General features: G+C 40.2%; 1 protein-coding gene across 21 annotated transcripts in view; it reads left to right on the forward strand.

Annotated features, from left to right (window-relative positions):
• nedd4l (NEDD4 like E3 ubiquitin protein ligase) overlaps nt 1–27,715 on the forward strand; it is a 485,500-nt gene that overhangs the window by 296,822 nt on the left and 160,963 nt on the right. The window contains exon 1 of one of the 21 annotated variants that reach the window (XM_043678534.1): nt 12,848–13,124. The exons of the other annotated variants lie outside the window; for them this stretch is intronic. Coding sequence (XP_043534469.1) covers nt 13,101–13,124 — 24 coding nt within the window. The 5' untranslated portion in view covers nt 12,848–13,100. Of the gene's footprint in view, nt 1–12,847; nt 13,125–27,715 lie in introns of those variants that run through there. 21 annotated transcript variants of the gene reach the window in all.

Consider the following 27,715-nt stretch of genomic DNA (forward strand, 5'->3'; position numbering starts at 1 on the left):
TCAAGTTCTTTGAGGTAGCACATGCTGTGGATAAATATGATCCCATGGGTGTCCTATATTTTGATTTGTAGAAAATATTTGATAAGGTATCACATCAAAACTTATTGTGGAAAATAAAAGTGATGTAGGGGATATGTATTCACATGATAGAAGATTGGCTGGCCAACAGAAAACTGAAAAATCATACATGGACGTTTCCATGTTAACAAGCTATTACATCTGGGATTACAACCATTTATAATTTATATACATGATTTCGATGAAGGGATGGAATGGATTGTTGACAACTTTACTGATGGCACAAATGTAGGTAGGAAAGTGAGTTGTAAAGAGCGGCATGGACTACAAAAGGATAGATTCAGTGAGTGGGCAAAGATGTGCATCTAGAGTACAATGTCTGGAATTTTGAAAAGTCCATTTTGGTATAAAGAATGACAAGTCACATTATCTAAATAGAGTCATAGAACACAGAGAAACAGACCCTTTGGTCCAACCAGTCCATGTAAACCCAGACTAAATTAGTCCCACCTGCCTGCTCCTGGTCCATATCCCTCCAAAACTTTCCTATTCATGTATCAATCCAAATGTCCTTTAAATGTTGTAATTTACCCGCATTCACCACTTCCTCAGGAAGTTTATTTGCAGAGCTCTGAAAGTGAGGGGGATATGGGTGTAAGAATGCACGAGTTGTAAAAGGCTAGTATGTGGGTACAGCAAATACTGAGGATAGCTAATAAATGTTCAGCTTATGGGGCAGAACTAGGGGTTAAAGTTTAAAAATTAGTGTTGCTCAATTTAAACACAGATGAGGCAAATCTTGTTTCTCAATGGGTCATGGTTTTCTTTTGGAACTCCCTTCAAAGCTGGTGATTTTTGATTGAATGGCCTCCTCCTCATTTGTATTGATGTAAGAGATGTGTGTGTAGTCAGCCAGAAGTCATGAGCTGGTGTCACAATATGGACCGGTTGCACTGTATTACTAAATATGGTTATTTTGTGTTTATTTTAATATACTTGAAGTTTTTGAATTAATTATTTTACTAGATTGACTTTCTTAAACTTCATCTATAATTTTAATTGAAATCTGACAATTGAAGTTAAATTGAACACTCTGGACCTTGATTTGGAGGTGCCGGTGTTGGACTGGGGTGGACAAAGTTAAAAATCACACAACACGAGGTCATAGTCCAACAGGTTTAATTGGAAGCACTAGCTTTTGGAGCGCTGCTCCTTCATCAGGTGGAGGAGGTCCACAATCACCTGATGAAGGAGCAGTGCTCCGAAAGCTAGTGTGCTTCCAATTAAACCTGTTGGACTATAACCTGGTGTTGTGATTTTTAACTTTGTACTCTGGACCTTAGCTTTCTTCCATCTTTAACAAGCTAATGTTCAAAAAGATTTCTAGTATGTTCTATATTCTCTGGAAAACAGCAGTTTTACCTTTTTTTTTCTGACTTGTTGGATTTTTTTTCAACAGATGGCTGTTTTGTAATGGTCCTGATACTGCTGTTGGTATATAACTCACCAGACTGTTTTTACAATCAAGAGAAGTGGGAATCAAATAGTTTACAGCCACAAGGCAAGCACATCAATTATAGGAAATAGATTTTGCATTGCAATTTTTTTCAAACATTTGCAAAGTATTCATTAAGTGTAAACAGAAATCTTCAGAAAAATGTTGGAACAATTAAGACTAGAAAGAAAACCTTTGTGAGAAGATTTGTAGCTCGGGTGCTCGTTGTTGTGGTTGTGTTCGCCGAGCTGGGAATTTGTGTTGCAGACGTTTCGTCCCCTGTCTAGGTGACATACTCAGTGCTTGGGAGCGCTTCTGTGATCTTTCCTCCGCCATTTGTAGTGGTTTGAATCTGCTGCTTCCGGTTGTCAGTTCCAGCTGTCTGTTGCAGTGGTTGGTATATTGGGTCCAGGTCGATGTGCTTATTGATTGAATCTGTGAATGAGTGCCATGCCTCTAGGAATTCCCTGGCTGTTCTCTGTTTGGCTTGTCCTATAATATTAGTGTTGTCCCAGTCGAATTCATGTTGCTTGTCATCTGCGTGTGGGGCTACGAAGGATAGCTGGTTGTGTCGTTTCGTGGTGAGCTGGACACGACCAGCTATCCTTAGTAGCCCCACACGCAGGTGACAAGCAACATGAATTCGACTGGGACAACACTACTATTATAGGACAAGCCAAACAGAGAACAGCCATGGAATTCCTAGAGGCATGGCACTCATCCAGAGATTCAATCAATAAGCACATCGACCTGGACCCAATATACCGACCACTGCAGCGGACAGCTGGAACTGACAATCGGAAGCAGCAGATTCAAACCACTACAACTGCTGGAGGAAAGATCACAGAAGCGCTTCACAGGAGGCTCCCAAGCACTGAGGATGTCACCTAGACAGGGGACGAAACGTTTGCAACACAAATTCCCAGCTCGGCGAACAGAACCACAACAACTAGAAAGAAAAATATTTATTTTGAAGTTGAGGACACGACTGAAGTATTAAATGAGTACTTTGTATATGTCCTCATAAAGGAACTGAATGATATGAGGGTTACTTTAAAAAGAGAAAACAAAATTATGGACAGGATAATAATAAGGAAGACATACTAAAAGGATAGAATCACTGAGATTAGGTTAGAACAGTAACTGAAGTTGCAATTATGAGGTTTATAAAGTTAAGATGTTTTTTTGACTACATTTTCCACAGAATGGCTACAGCAGCAGGATGTCATTTGGCCCATGCTGTGCTCATTGGCTTTCTGACCATTTTAACAGGACCAATCTGCTGCTGTCTTTCAACTCCAGCCCCCCACCCTGTGATCTTACACATTATTTCTGTTTAAATTACTATTTAATACCCTTTTGAATGCCTCAATTGAACCTGTGTCCAGCACACTTCCAGGTGCCGCATTCTTACCCTAACTAATTGCTTTTTTCTCACCTAACGTCTGTTTCTTCTGCAAATCACTTTAGACCAAAGAACAAAGAAAATTTACAGCCCAGGAACAGGCCCTTCGGCCCTCCAAGCCTGAGCCAATCCAAATGTACTGTCTAAACCTGCCGGTCAATTCCTAAGTATCTGTATCCCTCTGCTCCCCACCTGCACAGGCATCTTAAATTAATCTACTATGTCTGCCTCTACTACCTCTGCTGGCAATGCGTTCCAGATGCCCACCACCCTCTCTGTGAAGTACTTGCTGCATGTATCCCCCTTAAACTTTCCACCTCTCACCTTGAAAGCGTGACCTCTCGTTATTGAATCCTTCACCCTGGGAAAAAGCTTGTCTTTATTCACCGTGTTTATACCCTTCATGATTTTGTAAACCTCAATCAGGTCCCCCCTCAATCTCCTTTTTTTCTAATGAAAATAAACCTAACCTACTCAACCTCTCTTCATAGCGAGCACCTTCCATACCAGGCAGCATCCTCGTAAACCTTCTCTGCACCCTCTCCAAAGCGTCCACATTCTTTTGGTAATTTGGCGACCAGAACTGTACACAGTATCCCAAATGCGGCCGAACCAACGTCCTGTACAATTTGAACTTGTGACTTACCAGCTCTTATACTCAACACCTTGTCCAATGAAGGCAAGCATACTAGATACCTTCTTGACCACTCTATCGATCTGTGCAGCAACCTTCAGGGTACAATGGACCTGCATTCCCAAGTGTCTCTGTCCATTAACTTTTCCCAGGGCTCTTCTGTTCATTGTATAATTTGCTCTAGAATTAGTCTTTCCTAAATGCATCACCTCACATTTGTCTGGATTAAAATCCATCTGCCACTTTTCCGCCCAACTTTCCAGTCTGTCTATATCCTCCTGTATTCTTTGACAGCTCCTTGTGCTTTCTCCTACTCCACCAATCTTCATGTTGTCTGCAAACTTGCTGATCATACCAACAGTGCCCTCTTCTAGATAATTTATGTATATTACAAACAACAGTGGCCCCAGCTCTGATCCCTATGGAACACCACTGGTCACCTTTCTCTATTTCGAGAAACTCCCTTCAACTACTATTCTCTGTCTCTTGTTGATCAACCAGTTCTTTATCCACCTAGCTAGAACACCCTGCATGCCATGTGACTTTACTTTCTCCATTAGTCAACCATGGGGAACCTTATCAAACGCCTTACTAAAGTCCATGTACATGGCATCAACAGCCCTTCCTTCATCTATCAACTTGGTCACTTCCCCGAAGAACTCTATTAAGTTGGTAAGGCACTATCTCCCCCACACAAAACCATGTTGCCTATCACTGATAAGCCCATTCTTTTCTAAATATAAATAGATCCTATCCGTCAGTACCCCCTCCAGCAACTTTCCCACCACCGCCGTCAGGCTCACTGGTCTTAGTTACCCAGAATATCCCTACTGCCCTCCTTGTGCAGGGGGACAACATGAGCAACCTTCCAGTCCTCCGGCACCTCACCTGTATTTAAGGATGCCACAAAGATATCAGTCAAGGCCCCAGCTATTTCCTCTCCCACCTCCCTCAGAAACCTGGGATAGATCCCATCCGGTCCTGGGGATTTGTCCACCTTAATAACCTCTAGCCTACCCAATACATCTTCCCTACTTAATGCCAATGTGATCCAGACTAATCAAACTTCTATCTCTAATCTCAAGATTCATCATGATCCTCTCCTCTGTGAACACTGATGCAAAGTAACCATTCAGAATCTCACCCATTCTCTCAGGTTCAAGACCCAGCCTTCCTTCATTATCCTTTAGTGGACCAATCCTTTCTCTAGTTACCCACTTGCTTTTTTATTAAGAATAAAATGCTTTGGGATTCTCCTTTTAATTCTGCTTGCTAAAGCTATTTCATGACCCCTTTTTAACCCGCTTGATTCCTCGTTTAAGACGTCCTACTCTTCTGATATTCCTCCAGGGTCTGTTCTGTTCTTAGCTGCCTCGACCTTATGTCCGCTTCCCTTTTCCTCTGGGCGAGTCATACAATTTCTCCTGTCATCCACGGTTCACAAATCTTGCCCTTCCTATCCTTTGCCTTCGACAGGACATGCATATTCTGCACTATCTTTAACCTATCTTTGAAAGCCTCCCACATATCAAATATGGACTTCCCTTCAAATAGCTGTGTCCAATCCACATTTCTGAGCTCCTGCCTAATTTTGATATAATTGGCTTTGGCCCAGTTTAGTACTCTTCCCTTAGGACCACTCTCATCTTTATCGATGAGTATTCTAAAACTTGCAGAATTGTGGTCACTGTTCCCAAAGAAATCCCCCATCACAACTTCTACTACTTGTGCTGGCTAGTTTCCCAGTACCAGGTCCAATATGGCCCCTTCCCTTGTCGGACTATTGACATACTGCTCTAAAAAGCTCTACTGGATGCTTCTTACAAATTCTACACCATCCAGACCTCTGACACTAAGTGTATCCCAGTCAATGTTGGGAAAATTAAAATCTTCCATCACCACTACCCTATTGCCTCTACATCTTTCCATAATCTGTTTACCTATTTGTTCTTCTACCACACGCTCACTGTTGGGAGGCCTGTAATACAGCCCCAACAGTGTAACTGCACCCTTCTTATTTCTCAACTCCACCCATAATGCCTCACTACCTCCATAGTGTCCTTCTTTAGCACAGCCGTGATATCGTCCCTGACCAGCAATGTAACTCCACCCCCCTTTTACTTCCCTCCCTGTCCTATCTGACGCGTCTATATCCTGGAACATTTAGTTGCCAATCATCATGCTCTTCCTTCAACCAAGTCTCTGTGATTGCAATAACATCATACTCCCAGGCACCAATCCAAGCCCTAGGTTCATCTGCCTTGCACACTATACCCCTTGCATTAAAGTAGATGCATTTCAGGCAACCAGTTGTTTTGCGCTCATCTGCCCTCTGACTACTCTTCCTTTATTAATGCTATCTTCATAATTCTTAGTCTCCAGTCTCCAGTCTCCACCTCGCTGCCTACTTGTTTTCTCTTCTGGTTCCCAGTCCCCTGCCACATTAGTTTAAAACCTCCCCAACAGCAGTAGCAAAAAATTAGAATTGATCCCTGTGATCCTCGATGCATTTCAGTGGGAATGGTTTCTCTCTGCCTATTGTGTCCAGACCTCTCATGATTTTGAAAACTTCTAACAAGTTACCTGTTAGCCTTCTCCATCTCAAACAAAAACCACTACCCCAAGCTTTGTTCATCAAGGAAGTGTCTCATCCCTGAGCCATTCTCGTAAATCTGTCGCCAGTGCATTCACATTCTGCTTATATTGTGACACCCAGAACTGTACACACTAGTCCAGCTGTGGTCTAACCAGTGTGTTGTTCAGGTTCAGCATAACCTCCCTGTTGGTGTACTATATGCCTTTCTTTATGAACCCTAGAATATTGTTTGCTGTATTTTGTTCTGTTTTGTATTTCATTTTGTACTGTTCCTCCATGTTCTTTGTATTAAAGTGCACACTACTCGCCATTGAATGTCATCTGCCACTATTCACTCACTCTAATGATATAGAAGAATACAGCGCAGTACAGGCCCTTTGGCCCTCGATGTTGCGCCGATCCAAGCCCACCTAACCTATACTAACCCACTATCCTCCATATACCTATCCAATGCCCGCTTAAATGCCCATAAAGAGGGAGAGTACACCACTGCTACTGGCAGGGCATTCCATGAACTTACGACACGCTGAGTGAAGAACCTACCCCTAACTTCAGTCCTATATCTACCCCCCCCCCTTAATTTAAAGCTATGCCCCCTTGTAATACCCGACTCCATACGCGGGAAAAGGTTCACACTGTCAACCCTATCTAACCCCCTAATCATCTTGTACACCTCAATCAAGTCACCCCTAAACCTTATTTTCTCTAATGAAAACAGCCCCAAGTGTCTCAGTCTTTCCTCATACGATCTTCCTTCCATACCAGGCAACATCCTGGTAAACCTCCTCTGCACCCGTTCCAGTGCCCCCACATCCTTCCTATAGTATGGCGACCAAAACTGCACACAATATTCCAGATGCGGCCGCACCAGAGTCTTATACAACTGCATCATGACCTCAGGACTCCGGAACTCAATTCCTCTACCAATAAAAGCCAGTACGCCATATGCCTTCCTCACCGCACTATTTACCTGGGTGGCAACTTTCAGAGATATTACAATATTATTTTGAAATTCTGCACTGTCCTCCTCATAGCTTACAATTCTCAAGTTTTGCATTGTCTCTAAACTTTGAAATTATACGTGTGCACCAAGATCTAGGTCATTAATAAATATAAGGAAAAGCAAGTGTCCCAATACTGACCCTTGAGGAACTGCTCTACAAACTGCCTTAAAGCCTGACAAAAAAGTCATGAGCCATACTCTGTTTTCTTATTCCTCAACCAATTTTGTATCTGTGTTGTTTCTGTCCCTTTTTTAATCACCTCTCTCTGTCTGTTGTGTGATACTGTATAAAATGCCTTCAGAAAGTCCATATACACCACATTAACAGTCGTCACCTCATTTAAATCTTCAAAAGACTCCAGATCAGTGAGACACCATTTTCCCTTAACAAATCCATTCTGACTTTTCATAATCAATTTATATTTTCCATGGCACAATTAATTCTATCCAGACTAATTGTTTCTAGATGTTTCCCCGTAGTTAAACTGACTGACTTGCATTGCAGTGTTACTCTGCACCTTTTTGTTTTGAACAAAGGTATATTTGCAATTCTCCAGTCCTCTAGCATCACCTCCAAATCCAGGGCAGATTAAAAGATTATAATCAGTGCCTCTGTCATGTCCACTCTCTGTTCCTTCAATATGCTTGATGCCTCTCATCCACTACCAATGCCTTGTCAAGTTTAAGAACCATTAGCTTATCCAAAAAAAAATTCTTCTCATCATTGTATTTCCTCAACTGTCACCATGGCTTGGGCAGCATCTGCCTTGTAAGTAAAAACATTCACTTAGCACCTCAACCATGCCTCTTGTCTTAAGTGTAAATCCGTTTTAGTCCCTAATCAACTCTACTCTGTCTTTCATCACCTTTTTACTATTGATATATTTATAGAAGACTTTGGGATATCCTTTTATGTTAGCTGCCAGTCTATTTTGATAATCCCTCTTTGCTGCTTATATTTGCTTTATCACCTCGCCCTTCTGCAAGTTCTGTGTTCTTCTTGGTTCTCAACTGTCTTTATGACCTGACACCTGTTATAAGCAAATGTTGTCCTTTTTAAATTAGTGTATGTCTACTTTGTCATACAGGGAGCTCTGGACCCTTGTTTCTCCTACCTTTTCCCTTCTGAGGAATATACTTTAATTGTGCCAAAACCAACTCTTTGAAAGTAGCTTCAGCTATTATTTTTACTGCTAACCTTCACTTTCAATCTATCTGTACTGTTACCCTAAACTTTATGATTACAACAATCACTGACTCCTAAATGTTGCCCACTGTCACTTGATTTATTCAACAGTTCACTCCCAAAAACCAGGACTAGTAGTGCTTCCTCTCTTGTTGGATTGAATGCAAATTTCTCTAAGAAGTTCTCCAAATGTCACTCATTATATTTGCAGTATCACTATCTCAGTCGATATTCAGGTAATCAAAGTCCTTCTTTGTAACTATTCAATGATGTTTATACCTCTGTAATTTCCTTCCAGATTTTGTCCTCTATATTCTTCCAGATTTTGTCCTCTATATCCTTCCCTTGCCTGGCGATCATGCATTACAGTGGACAATGTAATAGTACCCCTTTTATTCCTTAGCTCCAGCCAAATTGACACTGTCCTTGAAGCCCCTCCCTGTCCTTGAAAAAGCCACTACTTCTCCTTTCCTGTCTTTTCTGACTACTTTGTAACCAGCAGGGTTTAACATCCAGATCTGCCCTTCCTTAAGCTATGTCTCCTGTAACTCCCCAATCTTAGCAACTATGTTCCATATATTCTCATATATGATGTGTAACTCTGATTTAGACTTCATTACTTTGTCTGACTTCACCTGTTAACGTATTACTTCTATTGTAGCGCTATCTGGCTATCCCAGCATTTCATGCACTTTAGTATTAGTTTCTAATGTTTTCTTTTGGTTTCCACGGCCTTGCTGATTTAGTTTTAAACTCTCCCCAAGAGTATTGCAGAATACCTCATAAAGGAACTTAGTCCCAGCTTTGCTCAAATACTCAAATGGTATGTTTATCATAAAATGCAATCCATCTGGAATGTGCAGGTGTCACCTTCAGAGCCAGTTTCTGTGTCCCAAGAATTTAAAGTTCTCCCTCATACACCATCTCTCATGTTTTTGCTCACTTGCATGTGGGAAATTGTTTGATTCTATAATAAATGATAGAGTAAATGAACACTTTGAAATTTTTGAATTAATCTGGGAGAGTCAGTATGGATATATGACAGGTAGGTTATGCTTGACAAACCTCTTTGAATTTTATGAAGAGGTGACTAAGGTATTAGATAGGGGATTGTCTTAGATTATGTTTATATGGACTTCTACAAGGCATTTAATAAAATACCATGTTAGAGGCTGTTAACTCTGGTGGAAGTTCATGGATTTAAAGACACATTACTGCCTTATTGGGAAATTGGTTGAATGGCAGGTGACAAAAAATAGGACAGGTACTCACATTGGCAGGATTTGATGAGTGGTGTCCCCCACAAATCTGTTAGATCTCAATTATTCACATTATTTATCAATGATTTGCATTGGAAGCTGTATATCCAAATTGGCTGATGACACAAAGTTAGAAAGCATTGTACAGAGTGCAGATGATAACATAAAATTGCAAAGAGAAATTGATAGATTGTGAATCAGCAAAGTTGTGGTAGATGGAGTTCATTGGAAGCGAGTGTAAGGTTATCCATTTTAGACCGAATAAGAATTGATCTGGGTAATTTCTACATGGTATGAAGTTAAATACATTGGATGTCCAAAGAGAGTTTGGGTTCAGGTCGATCTTGAAAATGTCGTCATCAGCAGCTGCAGAAAAGAATCAAGGACACTAATGAAATTATGCCTTTAGAATTTGGGGACTGAAGGAGAAGTTATGCAACAGTCATACAAAACTCTGGTTAGACCTCACTTGGAATACTGTATGTAGATACAAGCAGCACACCTTAGGAAGGACATATAGGCATTGGAGAAAGTATAATAACCATGGTTGAATGACACAGCTGACTCGATGGGCCAATTGGCCGAAGTCTGCTCCTATATGAACTTACGAACTTATAACATAGGTTTACAAGACTGAAAGCTGAACTTCAGGGGTTAGGTTGTAGTATACAAATTGTCCATTTTCATCAAATTCAGAAGGTTAATGGGATATCTGATTGAAATCTTCAAGGTATTAACAGGAAAAGACAGGGTTAGTAAAGGTAAACTGTTTCCACTGGTTGGAGATTCTATAATTAGTAGATATTAGGGCATGACAATTTACGAGAGATATTAGGAACTACTTCTGACAACAAGGGTGGTAGATGTTTGGAACACTCTCCCACAATGGCTGATAATGTTGGATCAATTGCTAATTTTAAATCTGAGTTAGATACATTTTTGTTAAGCAAAGGGATTAAGGCATATAGGTCAAAGGAGGTCGGATCATTGAATAATAGAACAGACTCAAGGTGCTGAATGGTCCATTCGTGTTCCTGTGTTCCTAACATCGACCACAACCTGATGGTTTTAACCGTCCCTCAGAACAGATTGCTGTAGCTGTTTTGGAATGAATCTGACTCTGACCTGTGCATTGCCTCATTTCCATACAGCTGGGGAACACACGGTGCCATGGGGTTGGCTCTTATTGCACTCCTTTAAGGATCCATTGCCCTCTCTGATATCCAGAATGGAAAGCCAGTTTGTGAACTGAACCTCTAGGGAATCTTGCAATACCTGATTTGTTTCTCTTGCACTGCCTGTGGACATCCATTTCCACTCTTTTGACTGCTTTTCTGAATGTGCTTTCCATGGAGTTATCTGTTTCAAAAACACACCTTAGTGGCTCTAGCCATTTCTCAAGCTCTGAAACACAGCTCAACCTTATGCAGATGGGGATACTTGCTGCATGTGGACACTTAGGTCATGAGAAGTGTCCACGATCCCCAATGCCATAGGGTTGAAAATCCACTTGGTCTATCTGTTCCGCCATATCTTACATTATACTTTTTAATGTTGTTTTACTTACTGCTACTTTAACTGAGTTTAACCTTGAACGAACTAAAAACTGAAGGTTAGTAAAGAGCAGAAAATCTATAGCCTTACTTTCCAATCATTTCCCCCTCTTGAGCCTATAAATTCTTCATTTGTCTTTGCTATTTTTAGATATGTATGTTAAATGTATGAAATCACTAAATTAAAGCACAGTCCCTAACAGCTGCTGAAAAACCATGCAACTCGTGACTTGCTATCATTTGCTAGAAACATTTAAAAAAAAAAGGAATTGGAGTGGGCCATTCGGTCCTTTTGAGCTTGTTCTGCTCGTCAGTATGAAAATGGCTGATCCTTCAACTCAATAACCTGTTCCTGTTTTCACCCTTTACCCTTGATCCCTTTAGCCCTAAGAACTACATCTATCTCCTTTTTATGAAAGCATTCAATATTTTGGCCATAAAAGCTTTCTATGGCAGACAATTCCACAGACTCACCACTCTCTTTGGGTCAGGAAACTTCTCATCTTAGTCGGAAGATTTTGACCAGTGACCAGGAGACTTTTGAATGCATCATAGTTAACATTTTGTTCTCCTTTTCTTCCCTTGATGTTCGACCTTTGTTTTTCTTTATTTATGGTAAGATGCTGGTTGCCCTTCCATGTTGTTATCAAGTTTAACTTTCTGCAAGTGATGACATAAAGGTGTTTGAGCAGGAGGAAGTTTACCTTTTTTAAGTTGTGAAATTGTCCACTGCACCAAATTGCTCCCCAACTAAATGATTTTCACTTGGCTTTAAAAAAAAACCTTTATTTCCTAAGTGATTTGATTAGAACCAGCAACTAAGTTGTTATGTTGGGTGACTGGTTTCTTGCCAGATTTCTATTTCATCCAAGATGGCGGTGGAATAGGAGGTTTCAGTTGGAGCTCGTCTGCTCCATACATTTATTTTTTTTGTTCTCTTTTGTTTTTCTCTTCTTGTGTTTTTTTAACCTCTTTCTTCTCGGTGCCTAAACTCCTGGCCTCAGCACGACTGAGACTCCCGGCCGAGTACAGACCCACGTAGCTGTCTTTTGGTGGCACGTGGGAGTGTCTCAGCCCGGTGTGGTAATTTTTCTGTAGCACATGGCGGGGGTCTTTTGACCTGGCATGGCTTCAGTGTGGGCATCCAGTCTTGAGGTGATCCCAAAGTAGTCCCCTGACTTTGACAGCCTTAAGGCAAAGTCTGGTGTTTCTGGAGTCCAGGCCCAGCATGCGTTGGTAGAAAAGTTGTTCTCCACTTTCTATTTCTCTCTTTTTTACTTTATTCTTGCAATCTGTAATGCTGCATTTTTTATTTCTTTATTTTGTTAATATTTTTTCCATCAAAGATTGTGCTGAATAATCAGCATCTAGGTACTTTTGTACTTCAGAGTTGCCATAAGTGGTGACTTGTCAACTTTTCTCTGTATTCACTTGAGAACATGTGACAGTAAAGCTAATTCAAATGCATTATTTGAAAACAACAATTATCTCATGTATATTCACACAATGTTTTATTACAAAAGTTGGAGAAGATTTGGTTTTGTAAAACTGAGACTGGCTCATCGCTGAAGGCAGATTTACATTGGGCAATGTGTTAACTACTGATTGTTTGTGTGTGTGTGAGAGAGAGATATTGGTCATATGATTGAACAGTCCATTTCATTTGTGCCGACCTGAAAGGGAAATAGCATGTAATCATGAATGCTACAATGCAAAATAAGCTTGTGAAGTATTTCTGACTTTTTTAACACCACGTTCTCGCTTTATACTGCTGGGTTGCGGTAACTTGGGAACAGATATTTGACTGCATCATACGACTGAGTTAGTATTCAGTTTTCTAACCAAGTTCAGACATGTCATGATTGAAATTCAGGAAAAATGATTCATTGTTGTCGTGACTTAAGTTTCATACTGACTTCAGTGGCTGTCTTATCGAATAAAGGAAAACAGAATGGTCAAGTTCCCAATAATGAAGGTGAGTAAAACAAATGTTGAAGTGGTGAAGCCAGGGAATGAAATGCTGTTGTTGAACAAAACATTTATCATGTATTTAAGTTTGTAAAGTTTGTGAGATTGATTGTTCTGTTGTGAAACTTCAACTGCCTTGTATGAGTCTATGCTGCTTCCTCTTCTCCCGAGTAAGTCTTGATCCTTTAGAGGCTTATTTTTTAAAAAATAGTGAAGCTAAAACAACCGCACACCTGTTGTTATTTTGAATTGGAATAATCACATTTTTGCTCAAGAAACTAAGTTGATTGTTGGAAATAAATAAGTAAATTAGTCGTCGTAAGCTCACTTGTCTTTAAGTTCAAAAATAAACTTCATTCATAAAAATTTTCAATGTGTGTTCAAAGGATCCAAAAACAATTTTGCACAGTCTTTCCAGAAGGAACAAAAAAACAAACAACACATTAGAATTTGAAGTTTCTCAGAGCTTCTCTGCGGTTGCAAAACAAAGGCATTTTCTAGTCAGACAGGAAACTATTTACATTCATTCTGCGGTAATGAGAGCATCTGACAACTGGCCCTCATTATACTTTGGCAGAAAGACCTTAGATGGTGAGCTTTCCCCACTGTGCCTTGGCAGTAGCTGCCCTAAGCTTTAGCACGTTCCTCAGCACATAGTCCTGGACCTTGGAAGGTGCCAGTCTGCAATACCTGGTTGTGTCAACTCTTTACATTGAAAGGCCAACAAATCTCTGGCAGACTAAGGACCGTCTTTTTCTGAATTTATGATCTTCTAAGTGCAGTTGATGTTTTTGGCTTGGTGTGCATCCCAGGGAACAGACTGTAGAGAATAAAGTCATGCGTCATTGATCTGCTCAGGGTTGCATGTATCTCCAGACCTTCTTTGCAAAGGCACATTCCAGCAAGAGATGTGTGACACTGTCTTCACCAGCACAGCCACTTCAAGGGCAGTGTGCAGTGACATACAGAGACTGAACATGCGTGAAAGACCTGATGGGAAGTGTCTTTTGCACCACCAGCTAAGGTATGTCTTGGTGATTGTTGGAAAGTTCCGGTAATGAGGTGTGTGACATTTCCACTCTGAACCACCTGACAGGATTAACCCTTTCCTTTTCCTGTAGGGTCTGGAAGACTCTGCTTGTTGACCACTTTCTGATGGATTTGTGGTCAGAGGTGTTTTCCTTTGCAAATTTTTCCACAAAGGATAGTCGTAGCAAAAGTGAAATGATGGAAATCCAGATTGAATAAGGAAAATGATGGAACTTCTCAGCAGGTTAAGCAATATGTGTGAGAGAGAAATCAGAGGGAACATGTTGGATCAGTGTTCTTAGATAAGATGAGGAATCGATACACGATCACTTCTAGCTTTTCTGTTTTGCCAAATTGTAACATTGAGTCACCATTAAAATTATACTACTCGGAATTGAGAGGTCCCAAAACAAGTACAAGCAATAAGCCTACTCCGCCAATTCTGCCACCTTCTGGTGATACTAGGATGAACTTCCCAGATGATCTTGTCACAGGATGCATCTCTGACAAAAAAACAACCTTTTCTCAGAATGCTGGAAAGGGAAGGAAGGGGAAGATGTGTTCCATGGTATGACACTGAATGCAGATGAATTTGGAATGTGGTTGTGTAGGATTGAGTTTTTTTTCAATAATTTTGACGAGAAATTGCATTTTATATATTGTTTAATTGTGGTTAGTAGTAAAATGCTTCCTGTAAGGAAGAATAACATGGCCAAAGTCTAATTAAGGTCATGAGTTTATGGCTTTAATATTTCTGTGGTCCTAACTAATGCAAATTTCTGTTAACAAATAGAAAAATTATTTTACTCAAGGGTACAACTATGTTTTAAAATAATTGATTTTTATTTATTTGTTTGTTTTGTTACTTTGAGCTTTTTTGTTTAGGCATCAACAGTTATCATGGAATAATGTGTTTATTTAGCTAAAGGATATTAAGAGATTTTGGAGAATATTTGTTTTTATCAATTGGGACATATGGAATAACTTACTCACTGGGGGTGGCACTATATCCTCATAAGCAGTCACACGCATGATTTCATTAGTGTTACATTATTAGTAAGAAATAAGTTGAGAAACTGATGTTACAAGTCTTGCAACTGAGTTGAGGAGGAGCCTCTTCACCCAAAGGGTTGTGAGTCTGTGGAATTCCCTGCCCAATGAAGCAGTTGAGGCTATTTTGTTGAATGTTTTTAAGGCAAACAAATTTTGAACAGTAAAGGAATTAAGGGTTACGGTGAGTGGGCGGGTAGGTGGAGCTGAGTCTACAAAACGATCAGCCATGACCTCATTGAATTACAGACCAGGCTCAATGGACCATATGGTCGCCTCCTACTCCTATTTATATTCTTATGTTGTTACTCACCTGTCAAAGAATGAATCTGGATGCAACCAGAAGTGATGTCACAAAGATGATCATTGCATTTGATGGAACTATTTTGGAATTAGGCGCACCCAGCTGATCTGTTCTCAATACATTTGGCAAACCAGTCCGAGTCATAGCTAGAAATAAGCAGTAGTTTTTAGTGACTTGTACACAAATAAGACAAAAGAATAACTTCAGCCAACAGAAAAGAACAAGGCCATGTGTACAATCAACCAGTGTTGCGAGCTGGTGTCCACTGAAGTGGATTGACTGAAAGCCATTGCTTTTGTTGAGCATTATTTCTTTTGCACTTTCTCTTGATAATCTTAACAAATTTTGTGAAACTTGTGAAAATGTACATGTACCCGGAATGAGTCTTGTAACAACAAATCAGGAGCTGTATACTTTCAAATTGGCTTTCTCAAACTTAGTCTTTAATTCCAATTGACTTAAATTAAAATTAGATTAAATTAAAGTGAGCTCCAGAACCTTCCAGTGCAGTGGAGGTGAGCAAACCCAGTCATGATTCTGACCCAGAGTGAGCACAGAAGAGCAAGAAACGGAAAGGATACATATTAGGTTCCTGCCAGTCATCGTAAAGGAAATCCTCAGTTGAGCATAAAGGAAGCAATGTCAGAAATGTTAGAATGAAAGGAATAGCTACATTGAGGCAGGGAAACAGATATGAAGTGGAGTCATGACTAGGAGTGCAGTCTGCGTGCATCAGTGTAGTCGTGGAGTTGGTGGGCTTGCAGTGAGGATTGGAGACAGGAATTCATGGAACTGAATAATGTGAGATGGAAATTTAAACAAATCTGATGAAGTGTAAATCTAAGATCAGAAAATAACAGAGAATACAGTTATCAGCATTAAGAGGGGGAGCGTGGGTGAAAGCTGAGGAGAGCACTTGACCAGGTTTGGACTAGGACACGTTCTACATTGCATGAAAAGATGGGGCACCATGAAAGGTTGTCTCTTTTTCTTCATTATCTAGTTAAATGTGTGTAAGCCTAAGAGTGCCTGAGACTTTGCAGTTTATTTGCAAGAAAAAGGGGTATTCTGTGTTTGTTTTAAAAATTGCATTCACATGGCATGATAGTGTAAAATGCCTGACAGTCAGTAACAGGATTGAGCACTGTTACATTTGAAATGTAGTTACTGGTGTACAGTTTACATTACAGTTTCCAAATCTGTTATATTTTTCTTTTCAATGTTGCTAATTTCCTGTGCCCTCACCCCTAAAAATAAAGGGGAATTAAAATTGATATACTGAAGTTGAAATATTTGTTGTTCAAACCGTCCGGATATGTTATTATAAAATTCTGGAGTAGGTGAGACGAACCCAGGTCTCTGTTTCAGAGGGTACAGGGCCCCAAGTGCCAGAGTAGTGTTGAAGTCAATTGTGATGTCATGCATTTGACCTAGCTGAAATCAACCAATTAAATTCTGGACCAACGTGTGCTGCATTAACAAACTGAGCCCAGAGTACTTGGGTTGAAAGAAGGCTTATGTCCGAAATGTCGATTCTCCTGTTCCTTGGATGCTGCCTGACCTGCTGCGCTTTTCCAGCAACACATTTTCAGCTCTGATCTCCAGCATCTGCAGTCCTCACTTTCTCCTCCAGGGTACTTGGGTGTCATTCATAAAAGCAAACGCTAATGTCTCAGGAAAAATGCTGAAGCTTAGCATACAAAGCAACAACTCTAATTATTTGTTAAATTTAAGAAATGTTGGCTTCAATTCCTATACAAATTAAGTTTACACTGAAAAACCTGCAAAAGGTATTTAACGTGTTCAATGGGAATGTTATTGTACTCATTTTTTTACTGGAACATTTTTAAATAAAATTAGCTTGCATGATACATTCACTTCAGCAAAAATGCTTTGTGCTTGAACAAACAACTTAACATTTACAGGAGCAACAGGTGGAAGGAAATACATTTGTCCTATCCTTCGAAAGTCATAAACTAATGTTTGGTGAATATTTGGTTTGAATTAATGCACATCGTCTAGTTTTTAATCATTAAGTTTAGCAACATAAAGAACTGTTTGTGTTTATCATCAGTGAACCATTCTCTGCAAGGACAGGAGATTTAATACAAGAGTGGCACGGTGGCACAGTGGTTAGCACTGCTATCTCACAGCGCCAGACACCTCAGGCAACTGTCTGTATGGGTTTGCTCCGGGTGCTCCGGTTTCCTCCCACAGTCCAAAAATGTACAGGTTAGGTGAATTGGCCGTGTTAAATTGCCCGTAGTGTGAGGTGAAGGGGTATGTATCTGGGTGGGTTGCTCTTCGGAGAGTCGGTGTGGACTTGTTGGGCCGAAGGGCCTGTTTCCACACTGTAAGTAATCTAATCTTAAAAAAAGAGCTAATATCAGTGAATCTCAATAGGAAAAGAGAGAAAAAAAGTAATTTTAAATGAAAAGTATCTATAGCTATGCAATAGGTTATTAAATTGTTTTTAATTAGTTTCACTGATAAATACTTCAATCAGATGATCATCCATGACCATTCATTCTTCTGTCATAAGCAATCTGCTGCCATTATATTAATATCTTTTGTTCATTTTTTTTCTTCTAAGATTATGCAATGTTTTAGTTATTTAAAAGGTAGTTCTGCTGTTCTGAAGTTCTTTCTAATGATCTGTGTGACTAATTTTTAACTTGTGTTCAAATGCTTCTTTGTATTAACAATGGAGCGAAACCTGATTTCATAATAAATGCACATCAATACATTATCTATATCCAAACAGTTTGATTCAACAATCATTGTCTCTACATGATGCTATGTAGCCTGGTTTGCTGACAATACCAAGATTAGTTAAAGCATTTTGTGCTGTAATAACTGTGCAGATATTTTTCTTAACCTCTGAGGCTATTTAAATATATCCATCTCATCTCGAGCTCCCTAACTAGAAGTACTTATCAGTAATGACATCACAACTGTTTCATACTTTTGAGGATCATTGATTAAGGGCTTCTAAGTTCTTTCGTGTTCCAAACAAAATGCCCTTTTTGTGAACTGTTCCTCACAGCTCTGGGTCTTCACGAGTGTCTATCAATTGCCAATCTACATTGAATGCATAAATTCCTATAAAGCTGGAATCTGAATTAATTTGTAACTTAAACTAATCCTTTTTAAAACCACCTGATGAAGGTGCAGCACTCCGAAAGCTAGTGCTTCCAAATAAACCTGTTGCACTATAACCTGGTGTTGTGTGATTTTTAACTTTGTCCATTTCCGTGAACATTGGCACCTCCAAATCATTTATGTTCTAAAATATTGTTTAATCATAGCATGAATGAATTTAGATTGTTAGAATCTTAAAAGACTTGTTCTCCAGGCCTAGTTGCATCCTTAGGCAAACTGTTCACTACAGTAACAACACTAGCATCTACCTGATGATATGGAAATTTGCCCAGGTGTGCATCACATCAGTCTGCTCTCAATCCACAGCAAAGTCTTGGAAGGTGTCATCAAAAGTGCTATAAATCAGCAGCTGCTCAGTGACGCCCAGTTGGGGTCCCACCAGAGCACTTGCCTCTTGACCCCATTACAGCCTTCGTTCAAGCATGGAAAAAAGTCCTGAACTCCAGAGGTGAGGTGAAGGTGACTGCCTTTGACATCAAGGCTACATTTGACTGAGTCTGGTGTCTTGGGACACTATCCAAACTGGAATCAATGGGTATCAGAAGACAAACTCTCTGATGATTTTAGCCATACCTGGCGCAGAGGAAAATGGTTGTGGTTATTGGAGGTCAGACATTTCAGCTCCAGAACACATCTGCAACACTTCTTCATGGTAGTATGCTAGGCCCAACCATCTTCAGCTGCTTGCACAATGACCTTCCCTCCATCAAGGGGTCAGAGTGGGGATGTTTGCTGGTTGTGCAATGTTCAGCACCATATATGACTCAAATATTGAAGCAGCCCATGTTCAAATACACTACGGTCTGGACAATATCCTAGCTTAGGCTGAAAAGTGGCAAGTAACATTTGCACCACAAATGCTAGGCTATAGCTATCTCCAGTAAGAGACCATCTAATTGCCACACAGTGATATTCAATGGTGAAGGTCAGAGGCTAGGAATACTGCAGTGAGTAGCTCACCTCCTGACTCCCCAAAGCCTGTCCAAGTCAGGAGTCTGATGGAATACTTTGCACTTGCCAGGTTGGGTACAGCTCCAACAGCACTCAAGCTTGATGACATCTGGCACAAAGCAGTCTTACTTGACTGGAACCACATCCACAGAAATTCACTACATCGAGGGAAATCCACTTCATCGACTCCTGATACTCTGAAGTAGTAGTGTGTTCTGTCTGCAAGATGCAATGCAGAAATCTATCAAAGATCCTCAGACAGCATCTTCCAGACCCATGACCACTTCCATCTGGAAGGTCAAGGGCAGCAGATATATCGGAATACCACCACCTTTAAGTTTTCATCTAAACAACTCATCATTTTAACTTGGAAATACATTGTTGTTCTTTCACTGTCACTGGGTAAGAATCCTGGAATTCCCTCCTGAACAGCATTGTGGGTCACTATACAGCAGGTGGATTGAAGTGGATTAAGAAGGCAGCTCAGCACCGCCTTCTCAAAGGCAACTAGGGATGGGTAATAAATGCTTGCCTTGCCAACGGTGCCCACATGTCACAAGTGAATTAAAAAATAAATTTACACAGGATGCATACCTTGCAGCATTTCTGAGAATGCTGAATTAAACATCCCAGAGATGCAAATCGTATTTGTTTTAACTGTAAAGTAGTTAAATATGTACAATTATTTGTATTTGCTTGTTGTAACAAAGGGACATGCTATTTGATATGAATAATGATATAATACGTGGTGGCATCACATTGGACTGAAATCCAGATATTACAGTACTCATTACGATAGGGAGAATGTCTTTTTGACTTGATGGCAGCATCCTGTTTGTAGTGAACACTACTCTCATTGCTACTCCACAGTAGAAGAGTGAAACATAGATTTGAACTAACCCCTTCTTGCATATTTCTGTTATGTTGATATGTTTGCTACATTTGATGTGTAAGAATTTACTTGTCTTGATCAGCTTCAAGCTGCGCTCCAATTCATATTTGAAAAGGAACAATCAAGTTATCTCGATAGTCAACATTTCAATTAGGACAATCAGCTAGCACTTGCAACCGCAATCCAACTGGTTAGTATATACATTAGGGTTCCTACAGTGCCATGCACTCTTAAGTTTGACGACCTCAGAAAAATTGCCCAAGCCATTTGTTAACCTTGTAAACTTGATACTGAAATAGGGTGAACACAAGCCATCCTGTGTTATAATGGTGACTCTGAACAGATCAGTTCACATTATATATTGAGCAAACTTGTGGAGTATCTAAAAGTCAGTCTACCTCAGATTACCCTGCTCGGGGAAGGTATCGCACATATTTGAGCAACAGTTGAAGCTAGCTGTCCCATGCTTCTTTTGAGACAGCAGCATCACCAGTGCATTGCCTACTCACAGAATGTTGTCATGACTTGGGTATATCCTGACTATCTCGCAAACTAATAATTTAGTGTATGAGTTTCACTGCCATTGTGATGCTAGGCACAAAGTCTTATATTCCAAATTATTTTGAATCTTCACAAATAGCAAGCCCCTTCAGCTGACTACTATGTAACCTACTGACTCTACCCAACCAGCCCACATCTGGAAAACTCTCAAATTAGATGTGATTCGACCATTGGACAACATTTGCTGGATAATCCTGAATGTGAGAGGAATTACACTCCCAACCAATTTATGGTTGTCAGATGTCTGTGTGGTGCATTTGCATATACTGGAAGCTGCACAAATTAATACATAGAACCCTGTCCTTTGCAGACAGAAGGAACTGATGCACATATTGTCGCTATTTAAACCCAATAAAATAGTTAGCAGCTATTCAATGGCTCATTTCTCAGGACAATGCCCTGCCCAATGAACTGCTTGATTTAAAATTTAAACAACATCTGGTAGTGAGCTGTTAATCAACATTAATGGGTCCAAACCTGATGGCAACACCTCTCCCAATTAAAGTCCACTTACCAGCCAATTAGCATTGTTATCTCATGTGATATAAAGGAAATTTCATGATGGATACAAGAAGAAACACTTCAACAACAAAATGTCTTATTTCAGAAATACTCATGTAAGGTTAAATCAGGTTAATAGTATTTAATGGTCCTTCAAATGAAGGTATTGTAGATGTTTCATACTTTGCCATGGTTGGTATAAGTTATTTGTTTTTTTTTTAATCTTCTTCAGTAAAACAAGCCAAGCAATGATTTTAAGCCAAAGCCAAAATTGCTGGAGATACTCAGCAGTTCTGAAGAAGGGTTACTAGTCTTGAAACACTAACACTTTTCTTTCAATAGATACTGCCGGACCTGTTGAGTTTCTCCAGCAATTCATTGTTTTATTTTCAGAGTTCCAGCATCTGGAGTTTTTTTGTTTCATTCAAACAATGATTTTTATTTCCAGTGGTAAAAATGGTAAAATAGGGAATTTATACTAAGAATAATTCTGGTCTTTACCCTACTTTTAAAAAAAAAAGGCCCTATAGATTGTTAGAAAAATTAATATTATGTTACTAGGCTTGAGAGATTATGCTTATCAAAAATATTGAATAAACTGCGACTGTTTTCTAGAAAGAACATGTGAATAGAGTAGATGCATTTATCGGAGTATAGTAATGACAGGGTATATTGATGGGAAGAGATAATGAAGAGTGAGCAAACGTGAGCTTATCCTTGTAGAGCTGAGTCAGCTGATTCTGTGCCATAAATGCTGTGTAATGCATTGGAATTGATGCAGATTCTCCTGTTCCTGAAAACACAATCTCATGCTGGCTTGCATTCTAAACAAAGAGACAGATAAAGAAGTGAGAAATTTCTTGGGTTTGCAATCACATTTCTGTCCTGGAGGAGCACTCTCTCTCTCCTTATTTTTATGTTCAAGATTGCCTGGGGTGGGGATAAAGAGAGATCTAGTGCTCCCAGAGGTGGGAAGATGTGCAATTGGAGGTTTAGACGGGATGTTTTGCTCATTAGAGCATTGGTCCCACTGTGGTAATGATTGTTAGGGTCTTCAGACCCATTACCTGCCCTTATATATTTCACGTTCCTCATATCTTCTTAAATCCTCCCTTTTTTGTGCTTGATGTGCATCTTCTATGCCACAAAGTATCGGTTAGGTGAAGAACACCTGAAAAGTATTGAATCCCCGCAATGCTGATAGAGGCTATTCAGCCCATCAAGTCCACACCAACCCTCGAAAGAACATCCCACCCTATCCCCTTAACTCTGCATTAACTCTGGCTAATCTACCTAGCCTGCACACCCTTAGACAAGAGCTTATGCTCAAAACGTAAACTGAACTGCACCTTGGTTGCATCCTGACCAGCTATGCTTTTCCAGCACAACTCGTTTTGACGCTGGTATCTAGCATCTGCAGCCTTCACTTTCTCCTGGGCAATTTAGCATAGGAGAAAGTGAGGACTGCAGATGCTGGAGATCAGAGCTGAAAATGTGTTGCTGGAAAAGCGCAGCAGGTCAGGCAGCATCCAAGGAACAGCAGAATTCAGCATAGCCAATTTACCAAACCTGAATATCTTTGGATTGTGAATGGAAACCAGACCGCCCAATGGAAACCTATGCGATATAGGGAGAACAAGCAAACTTCACACAGACACCGAAAGCTGAAATTAAACCCAGGTCCCTGGTATTGTGAGGCAACAATCCTAAAGACTGTGCCACCGGTTTATTTTATTTAATTAATTTTCAATCAGGCATTCAATGTTCGTTTTCAAGGGGGATAAATATTCTATGTTGAACATAACCAGTGAAAGTTCTATGGCAAAACCTTTAATCCCTATCCAAATGGAATGCAATGTCGGAATGTGTGAGGTTATGTTCTTTGGACAGATGAATAAAGGCATAGATGATTATCTAAATCAGAAAAGGACTTTGGAGTCCTATGGAGTTCAGGATTCTCTTAAAATCAACATGGAGGTTCAGTTGGTAGTTAAAGCAAATGCAATGTGAGCATTCATTCCAAGAGAGCATAGGGGGATGCAGGTGAGGCCTCTGCCGAGGACTGATCTTTCATCCTCAGAGAGGGGTAGTTCTGGAGGGATGGTGAAAATACGGCAGGGCTGGGAGCTAGGACCTGGTGTGAGGCTGGAGCTGGGAGTGGGGGCAGGAATGGAGATCGGAGCGGGGGTGGGGTTAGGCGTGCGGACAGAGATCGGCGTGGTGACGGGGTTAGGCGTGGTGACGGAGATTCCTGAAGAAGGGCTCATGCCCGAAACGTCGATTCTCTTGCTCCTTGGATGCTGCCTGACCTGCTGCGCTTTTCCAGCAACACATTTTCAGCTCTGATCTCCAGCATTTGCAGCCCTCACTTTCTCCTTCATTCCAAAAGACCTGGAGTGAGGTCAGAAGTCAGATGATACCAGGTTATAGTCCAACAGGTTTATTCAGAATCTCAAGCTTTCAGAGATTTGTCCCTTTTGAAACATTCTGAAAGCTTGTGATTTCAAATAAACTGTTGGACTATAACCTGGTGTCATCTGACTTCTGAACTTTGTTCACCCTCGTCCAACACCGGCACCTCCACATCATAGAATATGCGAGCAGAGATGTACTGCTGAAGGTGTATTAGGTTCTGGTCAGACTGCATTTGGAATATTGTGAGCAATCTTTGGCCTGGTATTAAGCAAAAATGTGCTGGCATTGGAGTGGGTCCACTTGCTATGAGGAGTGGTTGAAGATCTTGGGTCTGTGCTTAGTGGCATTTAGAAGATGAGAAAGGATCTCATTTGATACTTGGAGAATTTGGACAGGCTTGGATAGAGGAGATGTGAAGAAGCTATCTCCATTAGTCTGAGAGACTGGGACCTAAGTGCACAGTCTCAGTGAAGAGGCAACCCTTTAGAGTCATAGAGATGTATAGCACGGAAACAGACTCTTTGGTCCAACTCGCCCATGCTGACTAGATATCCCAACCCAATCTAGTCCCACATGCCAGTACCTGGCCTTTATCCCTCCAAACCCTTCCTATTCATACACCCATCCTCATGTCTTTTAAATGTTGCAATTGTACAAGTCTCCATCACTTCCTCTGACAGATCATTCCATACATGTACCATCCTCTGTGTGAAGAAGTTGCCCCTTAGGTCTCTTTTATGTCTTTCCCCTCTTACCCAAAACCTATGCCCTCTAGTTCTAGACTGTCCCACCCCAAGGAAAAGACCTTGAACTAAGGTGAGGGATTTCTTCAGCAGAGGCTGGTTAATCTGTGGGATTCATTGCCACAGAGGGCTGCGGAGGCCAAGCCATTGCAGATATTTAAGACCAGGATAGATAGGTTCTTTGTTGGTAAGGGATCAAGGATTACAGAAGAAGAGAGGAGAATGGGGTTGAGAAAAAAGTATCAGTTATGATCAAATGGCAGAGCCGATTTTATGGGTCAAATGGCCTCATTCTGGTCCTATGGAGCAAGTGAGGACTGCAGATGCTGGGGATCAGAGCTTACAAATGTGTTGCTGGAAAAGCGAAGCAGGTCAGGCAGCATCAAAGGAACAGGAGAATCGACGTTTCGGGCATATGCCCTTCTTCAGGAACCTGAAGAAGGGCTTATGCCCCGAAACGTCGATTCTCCTTCTCCTTTGATGCTGCCTGACCTGCTGCGCTTTTCCAGCAACACATTTTTAAGCTCATTCTGGTCCTATGTCTTATAGTCGTCTTACCCTAACACACAGTTCTTGAGACAGTATGGCCATAACTCTGAAGATCAGGTGTTTTATCTCGCACAGATTTTTCAGTTCTTGTCTTGAGTGCGTTCTTCCTTCTGTATATTGCTTTTTCTTTTGATACTTTGTTAACGGTCTCTGTGGTGTTGACCTGATGGTATATGTTGAAGTGTCTTCCATTAGTTCCATCAAATATTAGCAGCAAATAAGTGACCCATTCCACTCATCAACTTCAATGTGGTTAGAGTTAGAGCAATCCACACTTCATATTTTGCCACAATTTTAATCTCAGGATTGTTATGGTACAGAAGGAACCCATTTGACCCATTCTGTCTCAATTGGCTATCTGATCATTTTGGCTCAACGCCAGTCTCCTACCTTTGTCCATAACTCTGCATTGTTTCTATTTAAATATTCTAATACTGTCCTAAATGCCTCAATTGAACCTGCCTCGACCTCCTTTCATCTACTTTGAATATTTCTCGCGTTGTTGCTTTGAAGTTCTAAATGACTGCCACAACCTGTGCTCTTGGCAGAACATTGCATGCTCCAATAACCCTCAGCATGAAGTTTTTCCAACCTTACTTTATGACTTACAGACTTCCTTACCAGAACAAATATATAAAGCCCATTTCCTTACCCTACTTGCTGTATTAAGACTGTTTGTAATGTTAAATCCTCTATAAAATCTCATTTGACCTTTAGTGGTCCAATGGAAATAAAGAAAGAAGTTGCGTTACATAATCCATTTCATGCCCTCACAAAATCCCAAAGTACTTCATGGTCAATTAAGTCCCTTTTGAAGTGTTACTGTTATAATGTAACCAAATATGGCAGTCAATTTACTCACAGCCATGTTCTCAAAGGCAAAAAGATAAATAATTACACTACTGTACTTTGAATAGTGCCTTGAGGATCTTTTGTACGAATATTTATGTCAGCAGCATGATTATGCATTCAGTTCTATGAAGTCAGGCTTGAGTTATTACTGACTAAGAAATTACACAGAATTGAACCAATATCTTGCTACTTTGTTCTTAACTACAGCTTATCATCTCAGGCATCCTCCTCTGAATACATATTATGTGTTCCCAATGGTTTCAATGTACTAATTCTAAAAGGGAATTCAGATATATGCCTCTTTGATATTCTTTTGTTGATTTATTGCCTTGCTCTTAAGCTATGGGGATCTATGCATTTTAAGATTAGGTCCCTGACTTCCATAGCATTGATTAACCATGGTGGACATTTCCCCTTCCTATAATCGGGGAAGTTGAGGCAAAATTAAATCTAAAGACATGTGGCAAGGATTGGTGCTAAGCCAGAAGATAGTTTTAAACGCCAATGTAAGAGAACCAAGGAGAAAATTAACTTTGAAAGTAAACTTGCAAGTAATATCAAGACAGGCAAAAAGAGCTGCTTAAGTATCTAAAAAGGAAGAGAGAAGCCAATGTGAATATCCATCCCTCTGAGAAAAAGGATGTGGAAATAATGGGGATACAGGAAATGGATAAACACTTTGTTTAGTCATTTCTTCTTCTTGTTCCTATTCTTCAAATATTGACACAATCGAGGAGTATAAAGAGGGGAAATAAATACCTGAGAAAAAGTCTGTGGGAGGTTATTGAGGCTAAAGGCTGATAATTCCCCTGGATCTGATTATCTTTGGGATATTGAAGGAATAGCTATCGAGATAGTGGATGCGTTATCTCCAAGAATCCTCAGATTTTGGAAAAATCCCAGATGATTGGAAAACTGCCAGTATAATATCTTTATTTTAAAAAGGGACAAAAACAGGTAACTATAGATTGTTTGGCTTAATGTCTAGTATTGGGAAAACTTTAGAACCTATACTTAAGGATGCAGTAGCAGACTACTTAGGAATATATAGTATGATCAAGGATTGTTAGCAGGCTTCCTAAAGGGAATATTATCTATGACAAGTTTATTAGAATCATTTGAGGAGGTAAGGGGCAAGATGGATGAAGGGGAAGTAGTGGATACAATATATTTGGACTTTCACAAGGCATACGATAAGATGCTGTACATTAGAGAGGTTAATAAGATAAGTGCCCATGCTGTTATTTGTAGTATATTAGCATAGATAGAGGACTGACTAAGTAATAGATGTCAGGGTTGACATAAGGGGGACATTTCCAGAATGGCACCCTCCCCTCTGGGTGTACCATAAGGATCATTGCTGGGTCCACAACTATTTACAATATGCATTAATGACTTGAATGAGGGAAGTGATTCTATTATAACGAGGTTTACGATGTAACATAAAAATATGTTGGAAGGCAAGTGGTGAGGACAGCACTGAGTGTCTGCAAAGGAATATAGATAGGTTAGTAAGTGGATTAAAACCATGGGAGATAGAATATAATGTTGGAAAATGAGTAGCTATGCAGTTTTACATGAAGAATAGT

This window comes from Chiloscyllium plagiosum, chromosome 1 (genome assembly GCF_004010195.1).
Source record: "Chiloscyllium plagiosum isolate BGI_BamShark_2017 chromosome 1, ASM401019v2, whole genome shotgun sequence".
Lineage (NCBI taxonomy): Eukaryota > Metazoa > Chordata > Chondrichthyes > Orectolobiformes > Hemiscylliidae > Chiloscyllium > Chiloscyllium plagiosum.